General features: G+C 39.0%; 1 protein-coding gene across 2 annotated transcripts in view; it reads right to left on the bottom strand.

Moving 5' to 3' along the window:
• Positions 1-23,437, bottom strand: part of atp6v1h (ATPase H+ transporting V1 subunit H) — a 33,818-nt gene extending 10,381 nt beyond the window's left edge. Inside the window, exons 1-12 of one of the 2 annotated variants that reach the window (XM_080861862.1) lie at positions 23,335-23,437; positions 22,483-22,636; positions 18,828-18,927; positions 18,149-18,238; positions 17,411-17,524; positions 14,458-14,562; positions 13,277-13,336; positions 10,288-10,385; positions 8,200-8,392; positions 1,934-2,112; positions 1,556-1,681; positions 381-482 (exon numbers count right to left, since the gene is read on the bottom strand). In XM_080861862.1, coding sequence (XP_080717988.1) covers positions 381-482; positions 1,556-1,681; positions 1,934-2,112; positions 8,200-8,392; positions 10,288-10,385; positions 13,277-13,336; positions 14,458-14,562; positions 17,411-17,524; positions 18,149-18,238; positions 18,828-18,927; positions 22,483-22,586 — 1,271 coding nt within the window. In that variant the 5' untranslated portion in view covers positions 22,587-22,636; positions 23,335-23,437. The remainder of the gene's footprint in view (positions 1-380; positions 483-1,555; positions 1,682-1,933; positions 2,113-8,199; positions 8,393-10,287; positions 10,386-13,276; positions 13,337-14,457; positions 14,563-17,410; positions 17,525-18,148; positions 18,239-18,827; positions 18,928-22,482; positions 22,637-23,334) is intronic. The other variant, XM_080861863.1, reaches the window with a different exon arrangement.
• Positions 23,438-25,112: the final 1,675 nt, after the last annotated feature.

Genomic DNA, 25,112 nt, shown 5'->3' with positions numbered 1-25,112 from the left:
AGACTATTTAAGTATCACTGAAGTATGTTAAATAATATTACTGGCAGGTGAGATGGCTGTAATGAGATGTTTGCCAGTGACCATTAAACAACAAACAGATGAACAGAACATTACTACGTAACACCCGACTGGCACAATCTGCATGGAGCAGTCAGATTAGATGTGACTGTATAAAACGAGAAACACACAAAGCCTTAAATGATTACCACTGCCAAAAATCTGGTGTCAAGGGCAAACTGTGCTAGGCAAAGCCAGCATAAAACAACTCCGTTACAACGATGGGCTGTCATTTGAGGCAGGGTGTGTGGGAGGTGATCTTCAAAAAAAATCTTTAATAGATTTTAGTGAATATCTAATAGTATTTATGCTTAACATCTCACCTTTTACCACGTGGATAATGCCGCACATACTCTCCAATGTCATGAGCTGCCACTGCTATAACCTGAGGATCATCGGACACTTCCAACAGCCTCGTCAAAATCCTTTCAAAGAAACACAGTGAAAATAAAACATTAAAATGCAGAGGTCTGTTTGCATAAAAAAGATTCAATCACTTAATTCTTACTGATCTCAATCACATATCTTTAAAGACGCTTCTAGGCAAAGATTTTTCTGAGAAAGCTTCAAGAAAAATATAAGAGCTGAGATTACTTTCTTTAAAGCAGTTTTCTAAGTAGAAACGCTCTTATTCTCACTAAGCCAAGGTTAGTGCTACTTTAAAACTGGAAATCCCAAACACTAAACTCTGAAGCCAAGGATATTAGATGTAAGGCATGCAGTGAAAAAGTGGCTTCTTCAACATGGAATAAAGCCTTCGTGAGATTTAAGGGTAAATACTAAAAAAACAGAAGGCTAATTTAAGCCGAGGTGATGGCTGAGCTGATTACAGAGAGGGGACAGCGATGAGACAATGAGGATTTTTACAGAATGTCAATAGCACAACAGTGTGTGACCCGAATAATGAAGAACACACACACACCAACGGATGTTTTATCTCTGGCGATCTGAGTCCTTAGATCAGAAACACAGACACATGATGTTGGGAGTGTAACTCATAGCTGATAAAAGTAAGGCATTGGGAAGGTATCTCGAAAGAACTGATTGTGAGTCAAGTATAAAACTGGATTTTTCCATAGCAGCATCTAGTCACGCCATGAAAGGCTGCATGCTGTCCAAGTGTTGTATGTGTGTGTGTGTGTGTGTATATATATATATATATATATATATATATATATATATATATATATATATATATATATATATATATATATATATATATATATATATATATATATATATATATATGTGTGTGTGTGTGTGTGTGTGTGTGTGTGTGTGTGTGTATATATATGTGTATACATATACATCCTCTTGTGGCGAAAGTAGATAAGAAGTGACAAATCACAGTCTTTGTGCCCTTCAATATCGGAACAAGGTGCACTTTGAGAAGCTTTGTCCTTCTGCTCTTACTGAAGTGTCAAGGTAATAATAAATCATGTTTTAAAAGGCAATGGAGAAAATGAGTAATCTCATGACAGCAGATGCTTCAGCTTACTTGAGGAGCTCATAGTTCTTCTCGTTCAGGCGGACAGCGTTCTCACGCCAGAACTTCTCTGACTTGTGTACAGGACTCCACTCCAAGCGGCCAGACTTGAGTTCAGAGCTGTACTCATCAAATGAGCTGTTGATCAAAAATAAACATCATTACCTCAGACAAAAACAAAAACTACTTTAACTGATGATGTGAAGAAGAATGATTTGCGCTGCACAGTTAAAGTACAGAAATATCATATGGACATGTTAATGGTAGCTGTATGAAAAGGATTGCACAAAGACACTTGACTTTTTATTCAAGCTCCATTTTTTAAAGAAATAATGGTTTAGTAAACTAACTATGAATACATGTTATTCATAAATAATCTTAATTAGGTACCTGAGATCCTGCACACTCTCTCCGAGCCTTTCAAGCAGGAACTTAATGTCCTCAGTGATGTCCTCATCATCATATTTCTGCTGCTCAAGGTTCTCGAGCTGCTTCAGCACCTTGCACTGAATCATAGCTAGTGCATACTCCTGACGAGTCTCCCTCTCCACCGATTTCTCCAGGAGATTCTGTCAAAGAAAAGATCATTATTAATTCGCTAATTGATGAGAAACTTAGCTGAGGTCTGAATCAGAAAGCAGAAATGACTCAATGAACGAACAGGCTAATAAATCATACTTAACTTTTAGTCAATGAAAAAAAAAAAATACTCAACATTCATGATGAACTGTTTAAGTAATTTATTGAGCTAAACCTCAAACATCTGCCTGTTGCACCTTTTTTGTTTTTGCCTGTAACAACTTATGAAAGATGAGAATTTATTTATAAATATACACTGTTACTGTCAGAAATGTTGCTATACGATCTATACTGTGTTGCTGTAATATTCCTTTGTTTTAAATCACAATACAGAAATCAATGAGCAGGAGACCTCTGCAGCATCATTATGCATTTATTTATGTGTTCATCATGATTTTATGACTGAATCACTGTGATGACTAGACTGATATTTGAGAAATCGGTTGTGCGTGTTTGGTCATTTTATTCAGGTCCATTTTGCAGTTGATTTGTTTTCTATATTTTCATGTATTTCTCATTGTAGTATCGTAACATTTCATAATACCCATCCTTAACTAGGATTCAAATTCAGGTGTTGTGAGTGAGTGTGAAGAGAAAGAAAAGTAGAGTTGCCCAGCAACAAGAACACAATGTTCAAGTATTATAAAAGCTATTTCTGACGTAAAATCTGCGGACAAAGTTCTCGGAGCCTGGCCTCAGGCTTTAATGGAGAGAAAATTGTGGTGGCAACACTTGGAGTGACTCAAAAGAGAAGTGGCTTCTGCACTGGAACTGAGATAGAAGAAATCACTCCATACCTTGATTGGCCCCTACAGCTAACACTTAGGGAAAAGCTATGACTAGGTCAAGGTCAAAGTCAAATGTATTTATATCGAATATTTCCAACAGCTTCCGAAGTGCTTTACAAACTAAAAAGCAACTAAACAAGGAAAATGCACAACAATGACAATAAAAATAAAAATATGAAGAAGAAAGAACAATACAATAAGAAAAAAACAAAAACAAAAAAACTAAGAACAACAATGACTGAGGCTGTTAAAACAAGTGTCTAGTGTCTTCACTATTAAAAAAGTTCCAGCATTTGTGCAGCTTTAATATATAGCAGCAGACTATTCCAGAGTGTGGGACCTGCCACAGAGAAGGCACTGTCACTGCGAGACTTAAGTTTAAGCCTTGGAATGATAACATTAGTTTTGAACTAGACCTCATGGTTCTTTCTGGAGCATGAATAGATAGGAGCTAAGATGGGTAAGAATAGACTCGCCCATTTAATGATTTAAAAACAAAAGGTAAAATTTTAAATCAGATCATATAAGTAACAGGAAGCCAGTGTAAAGAGGCAGATGAGCTGGAGGCGACTGGTACAAACTGAAATAAAGAGAGTTGTAGACGTCCAATCTGCAAGTAATGAAGAGATGAATAATGTGTTCAAAGGCATTAGCTGGAAGGTGTTACCTTGGCTAGCTGTCTCAGATGGAAAAAGCTATATTGGTGCACTCACCTGCCTACACAATTTAAACGAACCATCAAGGTACACGGCATGGGTTTAACATTTGTCTTACAATGAGTGGATAAAGTAACAGAGTTGCCAAACATTCATTTAGGTTTAAAAAATTTAAGGACATCCACTGTTTAACATCTCAAAAGGCAACACAATAACAGCTGAAATGAGTCTATCCCTGCTTTTAAAGGCAACAGATCTGCAAGTCATCTGCAAAACACGGAAATGAAAGGCTATACCGTGAAAAAATAGACCCCAGTGTCAACATATACAGTGCAAACAAGGCTGGATCTAAAATTGGGCCTTGAGGTACACCATAATAAAGAGGGGCTATGTTCAAGCTGTAGGGGGCCATGTTACATAAAAGGTCCTCCTAGATCAGTGAGATCAAAACCACTGAAGAACAGATTCTTTCAGGCTACAGTGTGATAGGAGGATATCATGGTTAACCATGTCGAAGGCTGCTGTAAGGCCCAACAACAACAGGGTAGCAGGGCTGCCAGAATCCAGAGTTAAAAGAATATAATTAAAACCCCTTAAACGTGCTGTCTCAGTGCTATGTAGTGACTTAAAACCAGACTGAAACTTTTCAGACTATGAGTAGACCACTTTCTCTAAAACTTTTGAAAGAAAGGGAAGCTTTGAAATGGACCTGTAATTAGCCTGAGCAGCTGGGTCCAGTATGTGTTTTTTTTAAGAAGAGGATTTTAAAAAGAGCCCATTTAAAACATGATGGGACACAGCCTGTAATAAAAGAAGTGTTAATTAATCTCTGTATAAAGCTGAGCACACAGGGGTCTGAGGCGGTGGGTGATGAGAGGGGGCCTAATAGCTGAAACTGTGTCGCTCAAAATTGCCTAAAAATCATCATACATACTTGGTGAAGGTACAGCACCAAATTATTACATGGACTAATAATATGATTAAAAACATTAAAAAGTAGACACTAAAACTATAGAATTAGTATTTAGAGTGTTTACAGTAAACACTTTACTGTAAACACTCTTGGTAAACAGAGATACCGTCCTTAAATACCTGTAAAGAAACATACGACCTATTGTTTTCCCATCTCCTCTCAGCACGGCTGCATTTATGTCTAAGGGTGTGTGTATATTCATTCAAACAGGGTTCTGAAAATGGCTTAGAGCGCTTAGTCCTGAGTGGTGCGACTAAGTCCAAGATATCAGTGCAGGTGGAATTAAAACTATCAGAATTGTCCTCGACACTTTCACAGACTGAATTTATTATCCTATAATGAAGAAATGTGATACTAGATTGAGGGGCTATTAGATGATTGCGCGCTTGTCTTTTATGTGCTAGAGTGCATGACTTATCTAAAGAGCAGCGCAACGTTATAGTGAATATCGCAGGAAAATGACCAGAGAGACACAATTCAGATATTTCTGTCATGTACACACCAAACCTCTGTGATAGCACTAAGTCCAGTGTGTGACCTTTTTTATGAGGGGGGCCAGTGACCCACTGTGTCAGGTTAAAAGAGTCCAGAACATTTAGAATGTCCTTGACCAGAGGTTTAGACTCACAGCAGACATGATTGATGTTTGTTTGAGTGTTTGGTGGCAACGAAAACGGATGTTGAACACTGTACATATACCTCCACCCATACCCGAGGTCCAAGGGAGGCTGAAGAATGTGAAGTCTGGAGGAAGAAGTTCAGAAAAAGCTACAGACTCACCACAGTTTCTGTCAAAAACAGAAAACCAAGCTGCTGAGACTTTGTCATTAAGAAGTTGCTTAATACAAATGTCTTGTTTGATGGTGATCTATTATTTAATAAAGCTATTTGAAGAGTGCAGATTTTGACATCTGAAGCACAAGCATAGGCAAGGCTGCAAAGATTTGTGAGATCCATGCTACATCCACAGGACCGAGGCCGCTTAGGAAAACAGGGAACCAGAAGAAGCTGATCCAATGTTATGGGATCTCCAGGGACAACATGCAGGATCCATCTAAAGGTGTACTCCACTGGTCCTGTAGTTGCATGAGAAGCACAGAGGTAAGCCCCGACTCTGATGAGTGTACCAGCCCGTTTTCCCTGTTTCCTTGGGAGCTTCTTCCAGGGTGTGGCATTAGGGAGTTGGCACAGGTATGTCAAAAGGTGGTAAAGCTTGTCCTTGCGCAGTTTGTTTCAGAACTAGACCATAAGATGCTTTGATCTCTAAAGGCAACTGGTGATCACACACGTAGTACTAAGACATTTAGAGATATTATAGAAAGGAAGAGAACTAACATTAATCAAGACAAAAACTGACAGACACCTTGCCATGTGTTCTGCTGGCACCATCTTTTCTGGCACCAGCAAATGTGACTAATATATCACAAATGTCTTTTAAGAGTAACCTGCAATGTCTTCACAAAGATCAAACAGTCAAGTCACTCCAAATATTTAGAGCCTAGTTACCACCTAAGGAGTTGTGGCTACAAGAAGGTTCAACATTTTTAGGCCTTAACAGAGTAGTCAAAACAAAAGTTTTAGAGTCACAGTTAAACTAATGCTAAAACATCACAAACGCAGCAGTTCTGCCTTTGAGGATGTGTTCAAGGACTTCCAGATGGTCTGGATAATAAGTCACTTTCCTCATCCCATGTGGTGAGCAGAATCATTTGCATAATTAGGACATTTGGGACAAATAGCAACATGCAGAAAAGCGCTGAATATTTTTGTAAAATAATCTCAAAATAATCTCAGCCTTCCCCTTGTTGACACCCAGAACCCCTGGGTGTCAACAAAGAAATACCCCATTTGTTGGTGAAAAACAATGTCTTGTAGCTCTCAAACGCACACACCATACAGCAAGTTGACACACTCATAAGAAAACCCGCTTAACGTAAAGATGTATCCATGCACCACTGCTTTTAATTAAGTGTAATGTAGTGAAGTTCCAATGAAGAAAACAAAGCCCCTATCTTTCACGGGTGCATTTACCAAAACCTTCATGTGACATCTCTACTGGCAGGAGTGTGATGAAAAAGCTGTGGGCTGAAATTAAAACCAGAAACAGATGCAGCGATTGAGAGCACGCATAAAACAGGACATAAATTTGGTGTCAAATAAGTTTCTTTCAGCATAAATGAAAAAAAAAAATAAAACAATAAAAACATTGTAATACTGACTCAGATTACAATGACATCAGTGAATACCTTCCTCAACTTTAGGTTCTAAAATCAGCTCTGAGCTCATGTTTCAATCATGTAATCAATGCCATTTATAACACCATTGTGCTCTGAGCAAGGTCACTGAAGCTGTCTGGGTTGAAAAAAATGAAAGCAACGCTATCACTGAAAAGTTTTATTTAAAGATCCATATTTCCCTTTAGACATTTCACAGAGTAGAAAAGATTTTTTGTTTAGTATTCAAGATGATGTGTGCTGAGGGTGGTCAGGTACTGCAGGCTATCAGTTATACTAATGTGTTAAGCAGAGGATCCTTACAGTCTGTGTCATTAGTATGCTGTCTGTCTTTTACAGAAAAAACAAATCATCTGCATAATATGTGTAATCATTCAGGACTACGTAATTATTTCTATACTTTTCCCAAGAACAGTAGCGAGCTTGATGAAGACCTGAAAGCTACTCCACTGAGTGCATTTCCTATATGTTCCAGACTTGCACTGGTACCCTGTCAGAATTATTAACTCTGTGCAGTTAAAAATTACATTAACATTAGCTAAAAAATGAGGCCTATGCCATTAATTCAGTTTTGTCAGTAGCACACTATAGGGATTTCATTACCTGGCATAAACAAAAAACAACAAAGTCCAGAACACAGCTCTTAGGACTACATTAAATATTCAGTAGATGTTTTGAACAATCACAGCAGGGAGCTGAAAGGGGAGCATAGTCATAAATTGCATTTATGTATCATTTATGGCCCTGCTTCTTTATAGGCAGCCCCATCTGTTGATTTAGAGTTGCCATTTTCGTTTCCTCTTCTTTGATAAAGAGCAGAATCCAATTAGATGCAAATATGCTGTGCCAGAGTCTGAGAAAACGCATGCTCTATATCAGAATTAAAGTGCTGGTAAGAACTATGTGTTAACAAACGCTTTTCCATTTACTCATCCAACAGTTACACAGTCATGTTTCAGGCCACCTGATGAACCTGTAGTCCAGCCTTTTAGTTCTGTTTTAGGTCTCCACTGACTTGAGGAAAGTATATGTGTCTTCAGCTGCTACACACTCCACTACGCTTTCCAGCTAGTTGCTGTTTGGTGTTTATCATGTAGGCTAAAGTGCTTTGTTTTGTTTCCTGACAAACAGCAGTCAGCTGTAACAGGGTGACAGGGTGAGACGGGTGAGAATCGACCAAACATTAAAATTGGGAAAAGCTGCAGATTTATATTTCTGTTTGGGTTTGTGATCACCACAAGAGAACCCTTTCACTGTGATGCATTGTTATTTAATATATTCTAACTAATTGTAGCCACTCCACATACTTGATAGCTCTAGGTTTTCCCCAAAACAGAGGACAAAGGACAAAGACAAAGCACAGAGAAAATGCAGATGCAGTTGTATCAGTGGGAAACATACAATGAGTGAAAAATTCTCCACCAACCCTGAAGGCAGCCAGAATGATTCGGGTGACCTTCTCCTTGACAGACTCCTGGAGGATGTCGGACAGGGCAGGCACTACGTTGTAACGTCTCAACTGTTCACAGAGCTGAGGACTGAAGGCCAGGAGCCAAACACAGAAGATCATCTGGTACTGGAGCTGGAAGCCACACTTGTTGCTCAGCACTGCTGTGATGCTTAAGCAGAAAAACAATATAAATAAATAAAAAGTAAAATGGATCAAAAAAAGTGAAAAGGGAAAAAGACCAACGTTTATCACTGCTAGCTGTTTACTAATAGGAGAGCTTTCACAGCTGTGTCCCTACACGCTGCTCTTCCATTATCTGTGATGATGGCTGAGAATGAGATGTTCAGTCTTTAAATAACAGAAGAGTTGTTCAAATGGAGAGTATGGTACTAATGATTACAAGTAGACAGAGTGTCATACATTTGCAGAAATAGCTGTAAAATGCAGAGATGTGGATCTCACAGATGTGCGATAATTATGTGATACAGATTAAGCAATGAGGCATTGGTGAAAGATGATGGTAAATCATGCATAATTTTTACATTAAATTTTGAACCTTTCATGTTCTGTCTCACTCAGTTTTAGTAAGCATGAACCTGCAAAGTTCTCGATTGTTTGAATGGCAATTGTACAGTAATATCTGAGGGGGACTCTTCAGCACTTTGCTTATTTTTGGTCAGTTACAGACTAATTTGTAACAAATATGACGAATATGGTTAAAAGTACATGTGAAATTGTGTGGCTCTGAATTTTGTTTTGTTTACATATCAAGTTTCATTTATTTTCGTCAGGGCAGAGATTGCACCTTCTTCACAGCAGCACCAAAAGCTACATCAGATCTTTTTTAAACAAAATATAAACTTGGTATAGAGTCAGTAGTTAATTTTTCATACTGCTTTGTGCTGTCTGGACTAAATTTTTCACCTTATAGTGTGTCTCTTATATAAATTAAGTCAAATGCAGATGATTAACAGCCAGGCTTTATACTACAGCCTTACTTATGTTTGGGTAAAAGGTAAGTCAGAGGTTTGCCCTACTGTGACTGGCTGTTAGGTTATTAGCTTATCCAACCATCAGACAGGCAAAGAGTCCTATCAAGAGAATAATTTTACATTGAAACAGTGGATGAAGTGGATATAGAAATATAGCTGAAAAGCCAGTAAAATGTCAAAATTTCATGGCTCCTGCTCCTTCAAATAGGTGAATTTTCTGCTTCTCCTTTTATTCACCTAGAGATGTGGCTTGTTGTCAGCCAAAACGGGCATTGTGATGCTGTTATCTTGAGCTCTATTTCCTGATTTTTTATCTTTCAGTGGTTTTTGAAACTTACTTGATCGGAAGAAAAGTAGTGTGAAAACAAACAAACAATAAACCAGCTGCTGCACAACCTTTTCACATGTTTATATCATTAATTGCCTAACAGAGAAAAAGACATTTAGAAGACCAGAGAGGTTCTACTAATCGACTCAATCAGGAACCAAACCTCGATTATCGCATACAGGAAACTGAAGTGAAATGGGAACTTCAAAAACAATTATGCCATTATAAAAAAAATTCCCATGGTACAGAGCCTTTATCAAAATATGTCTGTGCCAACTATCCATCATTACTCAATTTTTAAATATTTTTTAGCAACTTTAAAGAACAACCTTTTCCATAAGCTCTTAGTCTTTACAAGATATTTAAGTCTCACAGTACAGCAGAAGCAAGATGATCACTGGTGACTCAAGGAAAAGCAGAGCAGACATGTATGAATCAGGAGGACAGCTGAGATTAAAACTATATTTTTGAAAAGAGCAAACAAAGTTACGATGCTTTAGCAGCAGCAGCACTGTGTCATGACATCCTGACAGAGACACTCTACAATACTACTTTACATGATGTGACTGTCACTGTCATTATTCTTCCTTTCAGTGATTCTTTTCAATCTAACTAATGTATTTACAAGAATCCTAAGCATAAGCAAACCCATGATAAATCAGGAACTGTATTCATATTGATTCCAAGGGCTATTTCAGCAGCTTAACCAATGTTTAAGTCAACCTTAATACATGCTTCACTCACCAGTTAACTCCATCAGCCTCCACCCAGGCAAACCTATACTCATTGATCCTCAGCATCAGCTGGAGGCACCCAGCTACACACTGGACATACTGAGAGCTCTGCAAAAGACAGTGGCAAACATTTACTTAAACATGAACTAAAGCCTTAGCAGTGAAACCAGGAGAAAAAAAAAAACCAAAATGTTAGAAAGTCAAACACATTTAGTGCAGCTCTGAAACATGAAGAAGTTGATGATCAGGGACAGCACATTGAGAAAAAAAACAAAAAAAAAAAAACAAAACACTCCAAACTTTGCATTACAGTCACCTTTCAAACCCCAGGCATCGCACATGCAGTCTTTTCATATGAGTCCATCAACACATGCTAGATCACACACCAACAGTACAATACAGAGCAGCAGGAGGGAAAACGCTCATCACACCTAAGCAGAATAATGTAAATTGAGATTAGAGTGGAAGAAGCTGAGAGGAGAGAACTGATCACATTAATCTGTTATTTTAAAGAGGTTGGGTAGAAGCAAAGAAGTCCAGCGAGAGAAACAGGCAGCAGTGAAGAGAGAAGGAGCGGGGGTTACCTGGCTGAAAATGCAGAGAAAAGATGACGATCAATTGTTAGATAGCCATGTACATATTTCTGAGCATACTTATCAGAGTAATTATATACAGTGGGGCAAAAAAGTATTTAGTCAGCCACCGATTGTGCAAGTTCCCCCACCTAAAATGATGACAGAGGTCAGTAATTTGCACCAGAGGTACACTTCAACTGTGAGAGACAGAATGTGAAAAAAAAAAATCCATGAATCCACATGGTAGGATTTGTAAAGAATTTATTCGTAAATCAGGGTGGAAAATAAGTATTTGGTCAATAACAAAAATACAACTCAATACTTTGTAACATAACCTTTGTTGGCAATAACAGAGGTCAAACGTTTACTATAGGTCTTTACCAGGTTTGCACACACAGTAGCTGGTATTTTGGCCCATTCCTCCATGCAGATCTTCTCGAGAGCAGTGATGTTTTGAGGCTGTCGCCGAGCAACACGGACTTTCAACTCCCGCCACAGATTTTCTATGGGGTTGAGGTCTGGAGACTGGCTAGGCCACTCCAGGACTTTAAAATGCTTCTTACGGAGCCACTCCTTTGTTGCCCGGGCGGTGTGTTTTGGATCATTGTCATGTTGGAAGACCCAGCCTCGTTTCATCTTCAAAGTTCTCACTGATGGAAGGAGGTTTTGGCTCAAAATCTCACAATACATGGCCCCATTCATTCTGTCCTTAACACGGATCAGTCGTCCTGTCCCCTTGGCAGAAAAACAGCCCCATAGCATGATGTTTCCACCCCCATGCTTCACAGTAGGTATGGTGTTTTTGGGATGCAACTCAGTATTCTTCTTCCTCCAAACACGACGAGTTGAGTTTATACCAAAAAGTTCTACTTTGGTTTCATCTGACCACATGACATTCTCCCAATCCTCTGCTGTATCATCCATGTGCTCTCTGGCAAACTTCAGACGGGCCTGGACATGCACTGGCTTCAGCAGCGGAACACGTCTGGCACTGCGGGATTTGATTCCCTGCCGTTGTAGTGTGTTACTGATGGTGACCTTTGTTACTTTGGTCCCAGCTCTCTGTAGGTCATTCACCACGTCCCCCCGTGTGGTTCTGGGATCTTTGCTCACCGTTCTCATGATCATTTTGCGTGCAATAATCCTTTCTGTCATCGTTGTATTTTTACTCAGTTGTATATAGTATTTGTATTTGTATTCTATTTTTATCTTATTGTATATTTATTTTATTTTATTCTACTGTATATAGTATTTTATTTTATTCTATTCTGTACAGTTGTGTACTGTATTTATTCTTATTGTATTCTAATTTTTGCCTCATAACTTTTGCACTGTCCACTTCCTGCTGTGACAAAACAAATTTCCCACGTGTGGGACTAATAAAGGTTATCTTATCTTATCTTATTTTGACCCCACGGGATGAGATCTTGCGTGGAGCCCCAGATCGAGGGAGATTATCAGTGGTCTTGTATGTCTTCCATTTTCTGATGATTGCTCCCACAGTTGATTTTTTCACACCAAGCTGCTTGCCTATTGTAGATTCACTCTTCCCAGTCTGGTGCAGGTCTACAATACTTTTCCTGGTGTCCTTCGAAAGCTCTTTGGTCTTGGCCATGGCGGAGTTTGGAGTCTGACTGTTTGAGGCTGTGGACAGGTGTCTTTTATACAGATGATGAGTTCAAACAGGTGCCATTCATACAGGTAACGAGTGGGGGACAGAAAAGCTTCTTACAGAAGACGTTACAGGTCTGTGAGAGCCAGAGATTTTCCTTGTTTGAGGTGACCAAATACTTATTTTCCACCCTAATTTATGAATAAATTCTTTACAAATCCTACCATGTGGATTCATGGATTTTTTTTTCCACATTCTGTCTCTCACAGTTGAAGTGTACCTCTGGTGCAAATTACTGACCTCTGTCATCATTTTAAGTGGGGGAACTTGCACAATCGGTGGCTGACTAAATACTTTTTTGCCCCACTGTATTGTATTAAAGATATGAGATATAAAATGGTAGGATGCTGCTGCTGTGCAAATGCTTTTTATATTTTTCCTTTTTTATTTCAATGTTCAGGGAAAGATGTTTGTCATGCGCTTTCTGTTTTAAAGAGAACTAGCTTACAGCATGCAATTTTCAATTAAACAGTTAAAAACAAACAGTGGCAGCAAACACCATGCCGTCTAAATGGAGAATTCTTTCTAAAAGCGTCTCATCAGCTGACTCATTTCTCCAACCATCTGGAATTAATAATGAAGATCTTGAATGCAGGAAGAAGATGGGGCAGAAACGGGGAGGAGAGAAAAGATGTGAAAGTCCAGTGACAGCTGACAGATGCCAGCTTGCACAAACCCAGCATTTTGGTTTCTTTAAACTCTTTGTATGGGAAGCGCCAGGATGGTTGAAGCTGCACTTCACTCATACTCACTTCACTGGGAGAAATAGTTCCTGCTCCAATGCTTGTTTCAGGACCTGTACCGTGTAGATTCTAATGAGAAATAAACAAAAGAAAGAGGTGCAAAATTGTTCAAAGGGATTCACTTCAAGCCAAGGTACAGAGGCAGTGGACTCTACACGGTATGTAATTCAGGGACAGCAGGTGCTCACTGATTGGTTGCCTGGGTGCTGAGGGGGAAAGGAACATCAAATGCAATTTCAGGAAGCAGTTTAAAAAAAACTTGCAAAGACAGAAAGTGTTAAAAATAAGAACAGTCACAAAACCATGCTGTTGTCAAAAGTTGGATATCTATAAAATCTGAAGACAACTTTGGGGCTATGCTGGAAATACTGGCATACAATGGAGAAACTAGATGTCGTTTTATCAGCCTACTCTTTATTGCATACATCTGCCAAAGCATCGCTAGCACCTACAGAGCATCTGTCAATGGAAAAATCTCAAGGTCTGACAAGCCTGTTCAAACCCAATATGAATACATTATATTTCAAACAAGGCTTCCACTGTGAGCCCAAAACCTGAATAAAATGCTGACAAAATGAATAGGTGGAAATTATGAATTACCTTGGCTTTTTAGAGAGTTACACTCTGGAAAAAGGGAGTAAATTAAACCCCACCGGTGAAAGAGGAGCCCAGTGTCTCGAGAAGCTGAGAGCCAATATCTGAGATGTTAATAACCCATGAAATGATTCAGGAAAAAAAAAGTTGGAACCATTTCATGCAGCTCCAAAAATTGATTTGAACACTAATGTTCAAACTGAACCAAATCGAAGAGTGCAAATGAAATGGATCTTTACTAACCAGCATTATGAAATGTAATTTGTGCAATGATTTAAATGATCTTGCAATATTCATAGTGAAAATGAATGTTAATGAGAATAAATGTACTGTTTTAGTCACGTTCATGGTGTTTCTTAACTTTAAACATCAAGCAACCTTACTATATATACTACTACCAATACCAGCAATTATACATACACGCAACAAAGAGACAATTAACTGTACAATAGTGTAGCACAAAAATTAAATGCTTAAAGGTTCTTTCTCCACAAGCAGTTAATCACAATCTATGTGACCTTAAAAACAGCTTTAAAACTCAGATTTAGAAACTATTTTAACATTATATTTTTTGCAAACAATTACGCTTCATTTACCTGTGAGCTGAGTTGACTCTTGATCCAGTTGAAGTAGTAGTTCAGATCACTTCCTTCCATCAGATCGCGGCCCCAGGCAGCCAGCTTAGCGATGATCCTCGCCGCCTATTAAATGAAGGAGGATATTTTACATCCATATTGTCTGCTAGCAACAGAAATTTACAGAAAATCCTCAATAAAATATAAAGTACTGACAGATCACGGTGTATGTAATGTAAAATATGCTATTTGTTATATTACTGTCATACCAATATACAGGGAGTGCAGAATTATTAGGCAAGTTGTATTTTTGAGGAATAATTTTATTATTGAACAACAACCATGTTCTCAATGAACCCAAAAAACTCATTAATATCAAAGCTGAATGTTTTTGGAAGTAGTTTTTAGTTTGTTTTTAGTTTTAGCTATTTTAGGGGGATATCTGTGTGTGCAGGTGACTATTACTGTGCATAATTATTAGGCAACTCAACAAAAAACAAATATATACCCATTTCAATTATTTATTTTTACCAGTGAAACCAATATAACATCTCCACATTCACAAATATACATTTCTGACATTCAAAAACAAAACAAAAACAAATCAGCGACCAATATAGCCACCTTTCTTTGCAAGGACACTCAAAAGCCTGCCATCCATGGATTCTGTCAGTGTTTTGATCTGTTCACCATCAACATTGTGTGCAGCAGCAACCACAGCCTCCCAGACACTGTTCAGAGAGGTGTACTGTTTTCCCTCCTTGTAAATCTCACATTTGATGATGGACCACAGGTTCTCAATGGGGTTCAGATCAGGTGAACAAGGTGGCCATGTCATTAGTTTTTCTTCTTTTATACCCCTTCTTGCCAGCCACGCTGTGGAGTACTTGGACGCGTGTGATGGAGCATTGTCCTGCATGAAAATCATGTTTTTCTTGAAGGATGCAGACTTCTTCCTGTACCACTGCTTGAAGAAGGTGTCTTCCAGAAACTGGCAGTAGGACTGGGAGTTGAGCTTGACTCCATCCTCAACCCGAAAAGGCCCCACAAGCTCATCTTTGATGATACCAGCCCAAACCAGTACTCCACCTCCACCTTGCTGGCGTCTGAGTTGGACTGGAGCTCTCTGCCCTTTACCAATCCAGCCACGGGCCCATCCATCTGGCCCATCAAGACTCACTCTCATTTCATCAGTCCATAAAACCTTAGAAAAACCAGTCTTGAGATATTTCTTGGCCCAGTCTTGATGTTTCAGCTTGTGTGTCTTGTTCAGTGGTGGTCGTCTTTCAGCCTTTCTTACCTTGGCCATGTCTCTGAGTATTGCACACCTTGTGCTTTTGGGCACTCCAGTCATGTTGCAGCTCTGAAATATGGCCAAACTGGTGGCAAGTGGCATCTTGGCAGCTGCACGCTTGACTTCTCTCAGTTCATGGGCAGTTATTTTGTGCCTTGGTTTTTCCACACGCTTCTTGCGACCCTGTTGACTATTTTGAATGAAACGCTTGATTGTTCGATGATCACGCTTCAGAAGCTTTGCAATTTTGAGACTGCTGCATCCCTCTGCAAGATATCTCACTATTTTTGACTTTTCTGAGCCTGTCAAGTCCTTCTTTTGACCCATTTTGCCAAAGGAAAGGACGTTGCCTAATAATTATGCACACCTGATATAGGGTGTTGATGTCATTAGACCACACCCCTTCTCATTACAGAGATGCACATCACCTAATATGCTTAATTGGTAGTAGGCTTTCGAGCCTATACAGCTTGGAGTAAGACAACATGCATGAAGAGGATGATGTGGACAAAATACTCATTTGCCTAATAATTCTGCACTCCCTGTATTTTGAGGTGTTTTTTACCTTTCAAGTATTAAGATAAGGAAGCAAAGGAAATAAGCTTAATATTATCCACAGCATTCTCTATGGGAGTTTACATATTCTCTGAGTCTGCATGTTTTTCCTGTGCATACGAGTTTTCTGCAGGTACTCCAGCTTCCTCTAACAGTTCTAAGACTTATATATTAGGTTCATTGGTTACTCTAAATTGGCTGTGTGAGATGGATAGAATGCACAGAATAAAGCACTGTATGAATGCATTTTCTAAAAATGCAGTGTGTCGTCTAAAGCAAATAGGCTGTAAGAATAGAAAAGCACTATATATACATACATATACATACATACATATATATATATATATATATATATATATATATATATATATATATATATATATATATATATATATATATATATATATATATATATATATATATATATATATATATATATATAGCTGATGGAGTTCAAACAATCAGGCTATAGCGCTTTGGGGTCCTTAGGGACTAATAAAGCGCTATACAAATACAGGCCATTTACCATTTTACAATGATTGAGGCCACAGCTACTGACTCATAAACAATTTCAGCTTGGTAAGTGTTCTGTGATGAGACAGAAACAATTTCAGTTCTCCAATTTCCTCTTGGCCAGGAGAGAAACGTCAAGCCTGTAATTTAAAAACAAGACTCAGCATGACAGTTTGATTGAGTTAAGTGCTGTGTCATAGACTTGGGGTCACATTAAGCCCACCTGCTGGATGCCATCTGGCTGGTATTCTTAATTAAGCTTTGCCCTATCATAGTACTCAGTTTGTCATTAGGTGGCCATTCTTTATTAGAAAAGAGTGGCAGCGAGAAGTCATTACATTTAATTGCCTGTTTTTAAGGAAAACGTGGAAGGTTGCTTTGTGAGGAATTATTGATGCCTTGCCATGATTAGAAACAGAGACATCTATGAAAAATGTATGGCTCTAAAAATATAATAGAATATACCAGCTAATTTAGAGTATTCTATTAAGTACACTATGATCCTGCTTTCCAAGACCACAAATGTTTTTCCGCCTGGGCCACCGTCCACTGTGAACACATGCACAATTTACAAAAATTGTCTGGATGTGACTTGTTCTGTTTCTAACTCACCATGTGGACAGTAAAGAGATCCTGACGATTCAGCATTGGAAGGAAGTAGGACCAGGCGGTGTTTTTTGTCTTTTTGGCATAGTCGAAGAAGATGTTCACCCTCTGATGGTTCTCCTGCGAGACAATAAAAATAAAACTTAATTGGATGAGCTCTTGGGTTGTGCACATGAATACTAAACAACTGACTGCCTGACAGACAATCTATTTTATAGGAACACAATATTTTGAAGAAAATTATCTAATGTTAATAGAAACGTGATTGTCCCGATGGCTAATGCCATTATTAAAGGTTTAATCAGTTTTCTCCAGTTATCGCTGTAGCTGCTGAGATTTTAGTATTAGACACCTATTTTCCAGGAATGCTGCAGAACCCCTGAGATTTCAATCACAACTCTCATCAGCCAAGCCTCCAAATATACCACTTGTGTGTTTAAAGATGTAAATCTCTGTTTTCGTTTTCAATAATTACTAACCCACGCTTGAGTTGATTCTATAATCCAAGCACAAGGGGGACCTTTAATAGTTTTATTTTAGCTTTTCTAGAAACTTAGCTAAGAGTGCTTCGAAAACCTAAATCACAAGTCTGTCTATGTGAGGGTAAAGCAATGTGACCTGTGAACCATTCACACCCTCTATATAAAGAGCATGAATCTCAGTATCTTTGTTTACATATATATAGATAGTAGGTTTGTACATGCATATTCCATTTGTCCCAGGTCAGTGGTTCTGTCTGTGTACCTGCAAGGTGTCATCAATCAGAGTCAGGATGTACTGGACCGTCTGCTCTTTGGAGATGTGAGCCATCAGGTTTAGAAAGGTCTTTGCACACTGGGCAAAAACAGAAAAAAAGCACATATGTATTTTAAAAATTCTGCACTGAACCTCTGAAGAGATTCAAGCTCAGGTAAACATAATGCAAAGCAGTGTGTCTGAAATAGATTGGTAGGAATTCAATTCACAGCAAGCTGCGATCTTACAGATAACAGAACAACACAAGCAAACACAAGAGCTGGTGCTGTCTTGTTAGTGATGGACACAGGCAGAAATTTTTTTTTTTTTTTTTTTTTTTTTAAAAACAGGAAGTTGTCACATCAACAGTGATTAAAAAAAGACATGTAACTTCAGTAAAATTGCACAACTATGAAATGCTACAAAAAACTTTCAAGATTGCACGGTAAATGCTAAATTAGCACAGTGTTCAGCTGTCCAACTGCTTATGAAGGGAGATGATTAATGTTCATTGTTTTGATGTAATGCCCTCATTTATCTGAAATGGCATAACTAAGACTCCTCACTGTGACTGGTTTTTGCTTAATCTATAAGGCTGAAAACATCTAAAAGAGGTGGTGTGAATTCCCTGAATGTTAACACTGATGAAGCACATAAAATGAACAGACAGTAGAAAAGGACTCTATACCTGATGCCCCTCATTGGTCAGAATGACTTGTTTCTGATCAGAGCTGGCCACCTCAAACTTCTTGATGAATTCACAGTCCTCTGTTGAGATCATTTGACTCCTAAAAAAATCATGACATGATTTCCACATTAATACAAAGCTAAAATTGGACAAATGCAGTACTCCTAATAATTTGCAGTCTGGCTTTTGTAGAGCTCATTCCACCGAAACAGCTCTTCTCCTTATTGTTTCTGTTATATCTGCTCCCTCTTCAGCACATTTTGAGCACTTTTAAGGACTTTTCTTTAAGGACTTTTCTTATCACTGCTACACACATATGTTTTCAGTATTTCTTTTTATCCCCAAGAAGTTTCTAAGATTCAGATCACGCATGGGGGCTTAGACTCTATTAAAAGTTGGATGGCTGACAATATTCTCCAACTTAATAATAAAAAATCCTTGTTTGCGCCTCTGAGATTTGAGACTAAAGTAATGGAAATTCTAGGTCCTCTTTCTATATCTTCTATCAGGAACCTGATAACACAACCTATAACTTTTGACTCAACTTTCACTCTGGATGCTCAAATTATACCTCTGGTTTGCTCTTGGTTTTACCAGTTAAGAAATATTGCCAAAATTAGGGATGGGTATCATTTAGGTTTTATCCGATACCGGTGCCAAATCGGTACTTTTGAAACGGTGCCGGTGCTCAAACGGTGCTCAAACCGGTGCTTAAAGAATGGAGAACACAAAATTGGTCCAAAAACCTCTCATGTTCAGCTGTTTTTTGTAAAAATATAACAATGTTAGCCTTTTCTGCAGCTATGGGGCATATATGGTATCACTCTTGGCTGGAAGCAGTGCTTAAACAATGGAAAAAACACAAACTTTGTCCTAAACCTCTCATGTTTAACTGTTTTCCACTTTTTCTTTGGTCATTTTAGCCTTTTTAGCCAGGGTGAAGGGAGTATCTGCCATCAAACAAGAGGACAGCCGCATGTAGCTATGATGATGTTTGCTAGTTCACCTTACATGCATTAATGTAATAACGTGGTTAGCCTACTCAACGTAAATTAGCTACTCACGCAGAAAAGAACGGCTGCTGCTGCCACCATCATCCGTCATCATTTCTGCTACACTGGCAGGGCTAGGGGCCAGGACTCTCCTCTTCGTGTTTTTGGGGGATGTTGCATAACAGGCAACCCACCCGCAGTAGATGTGCTCGGTGTGAGGTCTCGCAGCAAGCTATCAAATACGGCGCATTTCTGGGCTTTAAAAAAAAACGCTACGCGTCGCCAGGTGTTTCATCGGATTTGAGGTGTTACCTCCTTTGACAGTATCAGCTTAAAGCACTTGTTGCAGGCTGCTGAGTTTGCATATTTTGCTATGAAGTACAGCCAGACTTTTGACCGCTTCGCCTTGGACATTTTTAATCTGTAGCTCTGCTCTAACAGAACGTACGTACCTGGCCCCGCCTACGATCCTCGGAAACGTAAAATGATTGGCTAGAATCTAAAGTGTATCACAGCTCAGGAAAAAAAAGCACCGAAATAAAGCACCGAAATGTGCGCTGCTTTTCGGTCTGGTTACTACCGTTTATGTCAGAACCGGTGCCATCATGGCACCGGACACCGGTACCCATCCCTAGCCAAAATGCCTTTATATCATCAAATCTGGACTACTGTAATCTATTATTTAATTCTAATTGTTTTATTCTAAGCGCTCACATGTAAAACCATTACTGATTCCACTGCACTGGCTTCACATTAACTTTAGAGTCTACTTTAATATTCCTGCTCTGACTTTTAGAGCTCTGCATGGACAGGCAGCAGTGTACATCAATGAACGTTTACATCCATACCACCCCAGCAGGTCCCTAAGGTCATATGATCAGGGCCCGCTGGCTGTGCATCACACAAGGCTGAAAATTAAAGGAGACAAGACCTTTTGCAACAGTTGCCCCAGACTCTGGAACGTTCTCCCACTGAGCCTGAGATTTGTGGACTTTTTGTGGATTTTTTAAGTTCTAGCATTTGTGTTTTGAAATAATTTATGATATTTATCTTGAAAGTTATATTTTAATTAGCGCTGTCAACGTTAATCTCGTTAAAATGACGTTAACGCCATAACCACATTAACGCAGCAAATCTCCGTTATGCTAACTGCGCTAACACTGTGCAGCCCCTAGGCACGGGGCGATTGCTAACTGAGATTTGCCGTGTTAATGCGGTTATGGCGTTAACGTCATTTTAACAAGATTAACGCTGACAGCACTAATTTTTAATTCTAAATACCTTTTTAATTACTTGGTACTGTAATGTGTGCAATGATTTGCTACACTCAAACAAAGACACTCACTGGAGGATTGGGATTTGCTCAGTCACTAACATGATCCTTTGAATTGCAAGGGGCAACGTAAACAATAATGTCAACTGACCACAATATACCACATTTCCTAGTCAAGACAAAGCACAGCAGGTTCTGTAACGGTAGATGTTGTAAAAACAGAACAAAACAAAAAACAAACAAACATGCCAATAGTGTGACCACACTTATTCAAAGCTGAATTAAATCTGAAGATTTTTTTATGAGTCACAAATCATCCCTTCTTTACTAACACATGCTTGTTAAAAAAGGAAGTATCACTCAAGACAATGAATCTCAGTCCAAGAAAAGGAGCTTAGCTATTTTAGATTACAGGACGTAGCCAGCACTAAGACCATTAAAGTATGCAGAAAAAAATAAATATTCATGAAGTGACAGCTCAGCTTAATAAGATTTTGACACACTAACTCTCAGGCAACATACACAACAACAACAAAAACAGAAACCTAGATTTAATTTCAGATATGTGGGGGCCACAAAGCAATATCGACAACTGGAGAAGATGAGACCAGGAAGCTAAACTTACACGTGAAAAACCTGCAGTCTACTGATAGCTACCATGAAAGTGGGTTATTTTTGTTTCCGATTTAGAACATGGTTACCCACTGTCTCAAAGCTGAGGCAACAGGGTTCAAATTCAATCTGGGGCCTTTCTGTGTGGAGTGAATGCTCTCCCCATCTCTGTGTGGGCTCACTCCAGGTAATCTTTCTTTCACTGTTCAAAGACACGCAGGGGGTTAGGTTACTTGGTGATTCTAAATTGTCTGTATGTGTGAATGTGATCATGAATGGTTGTCTATCTGTGTCAGTTACTGAACAGGCCAATCCCAGTGTTTGCGGGCTGCATTAATATGACATGCAAGGTTATGTCAGGTTACAACTGAATAACATTACATTTAAGGGTTTCAGAGGGGTTTACAGTCACGATGTACCCTACTTACAGCATAGATTTTCCATTAATGCAAAAAAATAAAAATAAAAATTATAAACAAACAGCAAAGAAAGAAAACCTTTGGATGTGGTGACAATGAAAGAGCAGAGAAATATATGTAATTGGTGAGAACAAAATACAAGACACGCCTTCCAATATAATTTAGCCCACTACAATGCAGATACCATAGCTCGAAAGAAGATACACATATAGTCAAACAAAATTATGATTTACAGTGTCTCCGAAAATCCAAATTGCATGCGATTTGTAAAAGAAGAATTCCTGACAGAACTGTTGTCTTGAATTACATTATTTTACATGTGTATATTACCATGAAGTACCGTTGTAATATGAACTTACTGAAGGTAGGACTGCCAGTTGACCTGATTGGCCCGAACCTCAGCTGCTTTTGCAGCAATGATGTTGGTTGGGACCGCAGCGTCCACAGCCCCGCGAATATCCATGTTGTATTAAATCCCTTACAGTATATGTCCGGATAGAGATCCAGCACCACCTTATGAGAAACAGATTCAAATTCAGTACAGTGACACCCCCCCTCCCCCCTTTCTTACCTACAAGCTGGAAAGTTGGAGAACCAAGAACAGAAACTACAACGCCTGGGTTTATGCTGTACTTGTTAATACTCAGTTAAGATGCTGTAATAGCTAACAGGGCTCGATATCTATTTATAAAGCTCTTAAGCGAGGGCGAAAGCTATTTTATAGCGTTATTCTTTCTTCGTGTGTGGATATATTAAACGTTTTCGTGCAGTTTTATTGTTTTAATTTAAATGGCTAAACGGAAAAACAAAACCAGCAGCAGCAGGTCAAGCTAGGCAACTAGCTTGCCCAATGTCACATCAAGTCATACATTTGTCTTCCTGAGAGCTGTGATAAAACAACTTATGACATAGCTTTTGGCACCAAGCTGTGCCTAAACTGTAGCCTAACACGGTTTGTACAAACAAATATGTCATTTATTAACGTCAAAGGCGACGCAAACATCGTTAGCTCAGAGCTAACCGATTGCAAAACAAGCTAAGAATGCTAAGATAAGCTAGCTGTGCTAATATAGCTTCAAAGCAATTCTGTAAAAAGCCCACATTATAACAGCTACACCGGAAGCAAGATTCAGAAACACACTTTTTGCCCGCTAAAAACTTAATCGATGCGTCAACGAACAACAGAGTATAAACTCGGTTAAATTTCTTACCCAGCTTCTGAGCTATATGAATGAACAGCTGACTGACTACAACACAGCGTCACGATCCGTCATGTGACAGTCAGTCAGTCACATGCACGCACTTCAGTGTGAAGTGCGGTCTTCAGAGCGGAAGAGGGTCAGCTTTTGTATTTTTGGATTACCACATCACCTTAGTGTAACAGTTAGGGAGAACAAGATGTAAATAAATGCCAAATAAGAATTACCTATAAAAAACGAATACAGAAATCCAGAAAGTAGCTTTGTGTTTAATGCATACGTACATTAACTACTAACTACTACTATTAACTACTTTTCTTCCTACTTTATATATTTGTTGTAAGGCGGTACTCGGGGGAAAAAATTATACTTTCTTTCTTACTGCGGTCGAAAGATGTAAATTTCTTTTTAGATTAGGAGTTTGTATTGAGACATATAGTGAGTTCTTTTTTTAATTTCCAAATTCAGCATATGTAAAGTATTTTAAATTACTTTATCCCCAGTCATTATCATCAGTAATGTACTCCCTACTTAATTACTTACCATTAATGCAACACTAACAACCCAGTAACATATGATACACTTTTGTTTTTCCTTATTGCAGTTTTGACTTAAGTGAGAAGTGGAGATTTGCACTGAAGGGAGGACCAATGAAAGTCAGTAGACAAAAGACAAAATGCATGTGTGCGAATCAGAGGGAGAAGAAAGAGAAGAAAGTTCAACATGCAAGGCGTATGGGAAATTAGATGAGGTAAATATTTGGGATCAACCATCCAAGTAAGTGCACGAGACAGGTGAAGAAGCATCTCTAGGCAAGGTGGAATGGGTGGAGATGAGTGGCAGAAGTGATTTATGACAAAAGGACAGCACCAAGAGTGTAAAGCAAGGTTTAAAAGTTGGTAGTGAGACTTGATAAGATGTAAGGTTTGGAGACAGATTTCCAATGGGAATGACCAGGATGGACACGAATAGAAATGAACACATTAGGGAGTCAGCTCAGGTTAAGTGGTTTGGAGACAAGGGTCAGGAGGCCAAGATGAGATGTTTTGCATGTTTGGACATGTGCTAAGGATGGATAGTGAATACACTGGACAAAGGATCCTGAATATGGAGCTGCCAGGCAGGAAGAAAAGAGGAAGACCACAGTAATGATTCATGGGCATAATCAAGTAGGACATGCAGGGATGGGCTCATAGAGGACGATGCTAGGGATAGGGTGAGATGGAGGCAGATGATCTGCTGTGGCAACCCCTTAACAGAGCAGAAGAAGAAGAAGACTTAAGTGTTATTATTAATGCACAACTTTCACTTTTAAAATACCATTAGTTACTCACAGTTAAGCAAATCCTGATCTTTACAGTAAAGATAAAATATTTCATTTAATATTCTTGCATATTGGTTTTAAATTACAAATGTCAACCCACTGCCATTTACCATGTGTTGATATGGGCCACTTAAAGAGTTTACTGTTCATTGCTTGAGCATGTTTTTTATGGCGTGATCTGCTGGGGCGGCAGCATCTCTGCTGGGGACAGGAAGAGACTGAACAGGGTGATCCGAAGGGCCAGCTCTGTTCTAGGATGCCCTCTGGACCCAGTGGAGGTGGTGAGTGACAGGAGAACGGCGGCTAAGCTGTCATCCCTGATGGACAACATCTCCCACCCCATGCAGCAGACTGTGACAGCACTGAGCAGCTCCTTCAGTGGGAGACTGCGGCACCCACGGTGTGGGACGGAGAGATTTCGCAGGTCTTTCCTCCCCACTGCTGTCAGACTCCATAATAAAGACTT

The sequence above is a fragment of the Rhamphochromis sp. 'chilingali' genome (assembly GCF_963969265.1).
Source record: "Rhamphochromis sp. 'chilingali' genome assembly, chromosome: 16".
In the NCBI taxonomy this organism is placed as follows: Eukaryota; Metazoa; Chordata; class Actinopteri; order Cichliformes; family Cichlidae; genus Rhamphochromis; species Rhamphochromis sp. 'chilingali'.
Note: the sequence above shows the minus strand (reverse complement) of the source record. Positions and strands in the feature narration are given on the sequence as shown.